The sequence below is a fragment of the Trichoplusia ni genome, chromosome 13 (assembly GCF_003590095.1).
Source record: "Trichoplusia ni isolate ovarian cell line Hi5 chromosome 13, tn1, whole genome shotgun sequence".
Lineage (NCBI taxonomy): Eukaryota > Metazoa > Arthropoda > Insecta > Lepidoptera > Noctuidae > Trichoplusia > Trichoplusia ni.
In genome coordinates, this window is record NC_039490.1 from 8,707,837 (window position 1) to 8,715,868 (window position 8,032).

Genomic DNA, 8,032 nt, shown 5'->3' on the forward strand with positions numbered 1-8,032 from the left:
AAAAACCAAAAGGTCATCCTAAGCTGCGCGACAAAAGAAGACATGGATGTCGTAAAGCGCCAGATCATCGGCAAAAATGACCTGAAGGTACAAGAGCCGAAACCGGGAAATCCTCTGGTCTGTCTAAGAGGCGTCGAGGCCTACCAAACGGATGCAGAAATGGAGAGTCTCCTATGGTCCCAAAATAGGAAAATCCTCCATGGCATCGAACCGGGAAGCCAGACGCTGAAGCTTAGATTCAGGAAGAGAGCCCGTGATCCCGTAATCTGCCACCCAGTCTTCGAGCTGTCCCCAGAACTGTGGAAACGGTTCACACAAGGCGAAGCCAAAGTTTTCTGTGGCCTAAAGAGGGTCCCTGTAGAGGACCAGTCCCCTCTGGTACAGTGCAGCAAGTGCATGGGATATGGTCACACAAAGACCATATGCACCGATAAAGCACAAGTCTGCAGCTTCTGCTCAGCAGAGCATATCGGGAGGGGCTGCCCCTTGAAAGCGAAGGGAGAGGACCCCAAATGTGTGAACTGCGTCCGGGCAAAGAAGGAAGGGGACGAATTGAAGCACCCCTCCTACAGTGCAGACTGCCCGGAACGACAGAAATGGGACAACATAGCTAGGTCTAGGATCGCATATTGCTAACGAGGAGGGCACTCAAGCGCAACACAAAATGGTCAACCTTCGAAATAATTCGACACGAGGTTTGCAGGTCATTCAAGCGAACCTCCAAAGGTCCAAACTTGCAACCACAGAGCTCCACATGGCGGCCCAGCGGGAAGGCGTAAAGATAGCTCTCGTTCAGGAACCCTACGTAGGAAGAACGGGATGCTTGAAGCAAAACGCAGGCACACAAGTCATCCAGTGCACCCTGGGCAGACAGAAACCTGTTAAGGCGGCGGTAATAGTCTTCGGGGGCGAGCTGGAGGTCATTCATGACCCTCAGCTGGTCACCGAGAACATAGCAGCCGTTTTAATAAAGGTTGGGGCAATCAAGTTTGCGGTCCTGTCGGTTTATTTCGAAGGCGACCAAGACATAACACCATACATAAACACAGTGAAACATGTACTCATAAAAACTCAAAAATACACACCCAACGTCATTGTAGGAGGAGACGTGAACGCCTGGAGCCAGTGGTGGGGGAGTAACTCCGAAGACCACCGAGGCGCAGAGTATAATTCGTTTATCAGCGAAATGGAACTACACATCCTCAACATCGGACAAACACCCACCTTCGAGACGTACAGAGGGGATAGGCTGTACACGAGCATCGTCGATGTAACCGTGTGCAGCATGTCCCTCCTGAACAGGATCGAGGGGTGGAAAGTAGATAGAAGCCTGACGTCATCGGACCACAACGCAATTACCTTTGCCATACGCCTGGAGAAACCCTTGGAACCCTTAAGGCCCATCTCCACACGTATCTATAACACCAAAAAGGCGAAATGGTCCGAGTTCAAGGAGCACCTAGAACAGCTCCTTGAGGAAAAAGGCATAACTCCGTCCAGAATCCAAGCAATAGAAACAACACTGCAAATGGAGACCATAATAAGCGAATATACTTCTGCCATCCATCAAGCTTGCGAGAAAGCAGTACCCAAGCTTAAGGCCCGCAATTTCGATTCCAAACCACCCTGGTGGTCCCCTTCTCTGGAGGAACTCCGAAAGGATGTCCTAAGGAAGAAGAGGAGAATTCGGAATGCGGCCCCTTCACGTCTAAACCACACAATTCAGGAGTACTACATGACGAAAGCAAACTATAACTCACAAGTCACAGACGCAGCCACCACAAGCTGGAAAGAATTCTGTTCCACACAAGATAGGGAAAGCATGTGGGACGGGATTTATAGGGTCTTAAGGAAGACAGCGAGGCGAGAAAACGACGCGCTCCTTACCAGCACAACGGGCGAAACCTTGAGCCCAGAGCAATCGTCGCAATTACTCGCTGAGACCTTCTATCCAGCAGACAACACACAAACAGATACTCCACAACAAAAACACATACGCACGTTGACGGAGCGTAACCCCGGGCAAATAGCAGAACTTGCGGAAAACGACCCACCGTTCAAACCTGCGGAGCTGGAACTGGTAATACAAAGCCAAAATCCGAAGAAAGCCCCAGGACCGGATGGGTTGACAGCAGACATATGCACGATGGCTATCAGCTGCAAGAAGGAAGTATTTCTGGCCATGGCCAACAAGTGTCTTTCACTAGCATACTTCCCCAAACAGTGGAAAGTAGCCCACGTGTGTATACTCCGCAAGCCCGGTAAAGACGACTACACCCAGCCGAAGTCGTACAGACCGATCGGACTCCTCTCGGTTATGGGTAAAATCGTCGAAAAGCTCATAGTCAACAGAGTACAACACCACCTCATCCCCACACTTAACACACACCAGTACGGTTTCATGCCACAGCGAGGAACCGAGGACGCTCTCTATGCTCTGGTATCGCACATACGTGCAGAGATAAAGGCCAAAAAGGTGGTGCTTTTAGTATCACTGGACATAGAGGGAGCCTTCGATAACGCCTGGTGGCCAGCAATAAAACACCAACTCATTGTTAAAAAGTGTCCCAAGAACATCTACAGTACGCTGGCATCATACCTAGAGGACCGAGTGGTATGCGTGAACTACGCCAGGTCCAAGAGCGAGAAGGAAACTACGAAAGGATGCGTCCAGGGCTCAATAGCCGGTCCGACGCTATGGAACCTTATCCTAGACTCGCTCTTACATAAAATAACAAGCACAGGAGAGTTCTGCCAAGCGTACGCAGACGATGTGGTACTGGTCTTCTCAGACAAAGACGTCTCCGTCCTGCAACAAAGAGCAGAAAGGACACTGGAGTATGTGACCGAGTGGGGTATTCAGAACAAGTTAAACTTCGCAGCGCACAAAACCAATGCAATGGTTCTGACGAAGAAACTTAAGTACGATGTCCCGGTAGTTCGCATGCGAGGTGTCCGGCTAAATCTCGTAAACGAGATCAAGTTGTTAGGACTAGTTATAGACAACAAACTCACCTTCAACGCACACGTATCCGCCACGTGTAAGAAAGCTGCGGACATATACAAACAGCTAGCATGTGCAGCGAGGGTGACGTGGGGACTGAAAAGAGAAGTAACCAGAACAATCTACGTGTCGGTGATAGAGCCAATCGTGCTTTACGCAGCGAGCGCATGGGCCCCTGCGGCTGAGAAGCTGATGGTAAGAAACCAGCTAGACTCACTGCAAAGGGGTTTCGTGCAGAAGATCTGCAAAGCGTACCGCACGGTGTCTCTGACATCGGCACTTCTTCTCTCAGGACAGCTGCCTCTCGACCTTCGGGTAGCCGAGGCAGCCACCTTGTTCAGGGTTAAGAAAGGATACTCAGACGAGTTCTTACCACCCGGAAGGGAGGTGGAGCGAAAAGTCGAGTACCTCCAACATCCACATCCGTCAAAACTTGTGCTCACGGAATACCAGCAGCTGGAAGACTTCAACTCCGAAACCGTAGAAACTCACCAGGTGGTCGGTCCTCACATATATACCGACGGAAGCAAAATAGAGGGCAAAGTAGGAGCAGCCCTAACCTGGTGGGACGGAGGAAAGGAGGTGAAGCAAAGAACCTTCCGGCTAGAGCCACACAACACTGTCTTCCAATCGGAACTTTACGCACTGTTCAGAGCAGTCAAGTTGGTGAAGGAGAGCCGATGTGGCGCGGCCAGTATCTTGAGCGATTCCAGATCGTCTCTCGACCTGCTGAGGTGCCCCAGAGCAACACACCAACTGGCCCATAACATCAAAGAGATGGTGCGTGGAATCCGGGAGGAGGGCAGAAACGTGAAACTCTTCTGGTTGAGAGCACACGTAGGGACACCTGGAAATGAGCGAGCGGATGAGCTGGCCAAAAAGGCGGCTCTCACCAAAAAGACAGCGCCAGACTACAACAAAGTCCCAATTTCGTTCGTGAAAAAGAGCATACGCGAGGAAACGGTTAAGAGGTGGCAGGAAAGGTATGAATCCTCCAGCACGGGTTCGGTGACAAAAGTGTTCTTCCCAAATGTCCTTGGGGCAAAAAGAACAACTGAGCTAATAACTCTCACACCGACTCTGGTACAGATCTTTACCGGACACGGGGGGTTCTCAGCATATCTACACCGTTTCCACCTCAAAGACTCTCCATCTTGCGTATGCGACCCAGACACGGACGAAACAGTCTGGCACTTACTCTTCGAATGTCCAAGATTTAGCAGAGACCGAATAGAGCTAGAGCACAAGCTAGATGTGAGTCTAGACTTGACCACCATAAGCTCGGTCATGGAGGATAAGACCACAAGACCTCCATTCTTGGAATTCGCGAGTAAAGTCGCAGAAGCCGCCATAAAAGCCAACTCCACAAGGCAAAGTATAAACACCGTACCTACGACACAAGCACAATCACTGACACAAACACCAACCATGACACAAACACAAACACTGACACAATCACCAATCCCGACACAAACACAAACACTGACACAAACACCAACCCCGACACAAACACAAACACCAATCCCGACACAAACACAAACACCAACCCAGACACAAACACCAACACCAATCCCGACACAAACACAAACACTGACACAAACACAAACACTGACACAAACACAAACACAAACACCGACACAAACAAAAACATCGACTGAAACACAATCACTGACACAGGCCAGGACATCAAAACGAACACCGACACAAAACCAAACAATGGCACCGACACACAAACACATAGACTCGAACAATACACAGACTACAATAGCACCGACACCAACACACCTTAACACGACCCTACTTAATTGGGGGGCAGTAGGCGAACCCGGCATAAGACTGAGAAGCGTTGCCCTGTTCATGAACAGAGACCAGGAAAGTTTCGGGATCAGTTTCTGTAAACCTAAGAGAAGAAGAGTAGCCATACCGCCGGGCCTGGCAGCCTTAGCAAACGGTAGCACAGAAAAAGCGAGCATAGAAGCCAAACGGTACAACACCTTACCGGAAGTGGACTTCTTTGATATCCGATGCCGGGTAATGCAGCTCAAGGAGAAGAGAGTTGTATTGCTCGAGTGGAATCAAGACAGTCCATTTACCCAGGCGAGCTCGCTGCTACAAAAGCTAGGGACATCAGGAAGCGTTCCAAAGACCATCAGCGTGGACGCCATGGTCATCGAAGGCGTCAAAGGAACCACGGCGGACCGTCTAGGCTGCTTAAAGGCCGCTGGGAAACACGAACTTGTAGTGTACGAGGATAGGGGAGAAGATCTTAGTTATCTTAGATCCCCGAAGAAGAGTCCAAAAACACCTGACTCAAAGTCCTCGTCACCGGAAACACCCAGCGGGTCTGAGCGAGCACAGGAAAAGATAACCGCAGAAAGAGAGGTAGCCGCTCAGACAAACAGAAACTCCCCGGAACAACAGGAGCAACAAAAATCTCGACTTGCCAGGTTCAAGTCCTTCCTTCACTCCACACTCAAGCAGCGTCGGATGGGAGTGATCCACTCCGGCCTGTTTAACGCGCCCATTGACCAAGAGGCAGCAACCGCGGCTTTCGTCAGAGAACCCCCGTGGGTAAGGCCGGAACTGCCGCCTCAACCGTCAAGAGCAGCAATGGGCCAAGTCAGTCCTCCAACATATATACCGGTGTCAGAACCCGCAGATCACGTGTACAACGCCTTTCTCGAGTTCCTGGCAGTTGTGAGAGCGACCAAACAGCTTAACCTCACAACATGCAGGAAAATCTTGCAGACTTTCAATCTTCGGAACGAGGGTCTGTTAAGAGTACTACTCGAAGAGGCGGGGGCGGCGGTGTATGATAACTCCACATCCCAAGTCATCATAGGAAAAATGGGGGATTCATACATGGCTGCTTATTGCGCGACCTGCGGTTTCGTGGCACTGGACGAGGACGAGACGAAAAGGAAGGGCAAGCCAGTCTTCCAAACGCCTCCGGAAGACACAACAGTGGTCGTGGCCAGTTGCACTGAAATAATGCTGGACGATAAGTTCCTCAAGATGGCGCAAACCATCGAGGGGACTTCGAAAACATACGATCCAGCATTATGGAACCTAGGTAACATCAAATGGGTGAACGGAGTACCGGGGTGCGGCAAGACAACTTGGCTGGTGAAGCACTTCGATGGGGAGGACGACGTGGTGGTCACCACGACGACAGAAGCTGCCAAAGACCTGAGGAAGAAGCTCTCGCACCGGGTAGGGGAAAAAACGAAGACAAAGGTGCGGACTATGGCTTCCGTTCTAGCAAACGGGTTTAAAGAGGGCGAGAAGTGCCGAAGATTGACAGTGGACGAAGCCCTCATGAACCACTTCGGAGCCATAGTCATGGCAGCAAAGTTGTCGGGAGCCAGCGAAGTCGTCCTCATCGGGGATGTCAACCAGCTGCCATACTTGGACAGAGACAACCTATTTCCACTCAGGTATATCCGTCCGGGTATGGTAGCGTCAGTGACGCAGGAGTTGCTCTGCACGCACAGAAACCCCATGGACGTCGCGCTCGCACTGAGTGAGATCTACAATGGAATTTACTCGTCAAAAACATCTGCGAGTAATATCCATTCCCTGAAAGTGTTTGGTTACTCGGGTGCGGTAATACCGAAAGAAACCCAGAACACGCTGTTCCTGGTGCACACACAGGAGGAGAAATCCTCCTTGAGTGCCCAGGGATACGGATCTGGGGAAGGCTCTCGCACCTTGACCATCCACGAATCTCAGGGTCTCACATATGAGCGCGTCGTCATAATAAACACCCGCAGTCGAATCCGGATCCACGACAGCGTCCCTCATGCGGTTGTGGCAGTGTCGCGCCATACATCCAGCTGCGTCTACTACACCGACGACGCCAGCGACGCGATAGGCCGCTTCTGCAGGAAAGCCATGGATGCGCCAACAGCCGCAGTTGTCGACTACAATCTAAAGACAGCGATGCAGCACCGAAACATGGCGATCGCGGAGGCGCTGACCGAGCTTCGACAAAACATCCACTCCCAATCCCAATGATCCCAATCCCAAATTGTAAATGTGTTACTGTAAGTGTAAGTCTAGAAATGTGTATTAATTAAATAATAAATGGGTTAATAATAAAAAAAAAAAAAAAAAAAAAAAATATATAAAAAAAAATAAAAAAAAAAATAAAAAATAAAAAAAAAAAAAAAAAATATATATATATATATACATAAAATAATATAAGCATATGATATAAACATAAAAGATCGGAAAAAAAAAAAAAAAAAAAAAAAAAAAAAAAAAAAAAAACAACCCAATAATAAACCTCCATTAATTAACATTAAAATAACCATAGCATATAAGGAATATAATATAATAAATAAAATAAAAATAGTTAATAATATGATATCATAGAACATACCATAAGAAAACGGTGATGGACCCCGTACGTTCTTAAAACATATGTACGTGGCGGACGAATGCTGCAGTCGCAGCGGAGTATGTAATAAACGGCGAACAATTTTTTAGTCAAACATCGAATAAAAGAGGATATACTAAAAAAGGCGCGGACCAAGAGTCTGCGGTTGTATAGTTTTATTTAAAAAAAAAAAAAAAAAAAAAAAAACCTAACCTAACCTAACCTAACCTTTTTTTTTTTTTTTTTTTTTAAGGCGGGGGAATCCTCATGGACACCCGCCCCCCCGGGGGGGAGGACGGGTAGTGTCAGACTCTTACTGACTAAACCTAACCGCCGGGTGACGTCAGCCGCGTTTGATGCCGGCACGTGGTGTTACATAATATCACAACACTGTGCCGGCCGCGGGGATCCGCCGGCCGTTGAGTAGGGCCGGCGGCTCGCTTTCGCGTTGTTTGTGGAGGCCGACGTGTAAAGAGCGTCGGCCTCCTCGCCTCGTAATGGGGTCGCACCCGTCACACCGAAATGCGACCCCCCGTCGCGGGTCTGTTTTGACGGGCGATATGCACCCCCGTGCCTATCGCCCAGACCCTAGCTAGGGCGGCAAGTTGCGCTCGTGCGCAGCACGTCGCCGCCCCATACGACGTCGG

At 49.5% G+C, this 8,032-nt stretch overlaps 1 protein-coding gene across 1 annotated transcript; it reads left to right on the plus strand.

Annotated features, from left to right (window-relative positions):
• The first annotated feature begins 643 nt into the window (after positions 1–643).
• On the plus strand, positions 644–7,105 carry LOC113499952. The gene has a single exon (XM_026880562.1). It carries the CDS (start codon positions 665–667, stop codon positions 7,019–7,021), a length of 6,357 nt encoding a protein of 2,118 aa, XP_026736363.1. The 5' UTR covers positions 644–664; the 3' UTR covers positions 7,022–7,105.
• Positions 7,106–8,032: the final 927 nt, after the last annotated feature.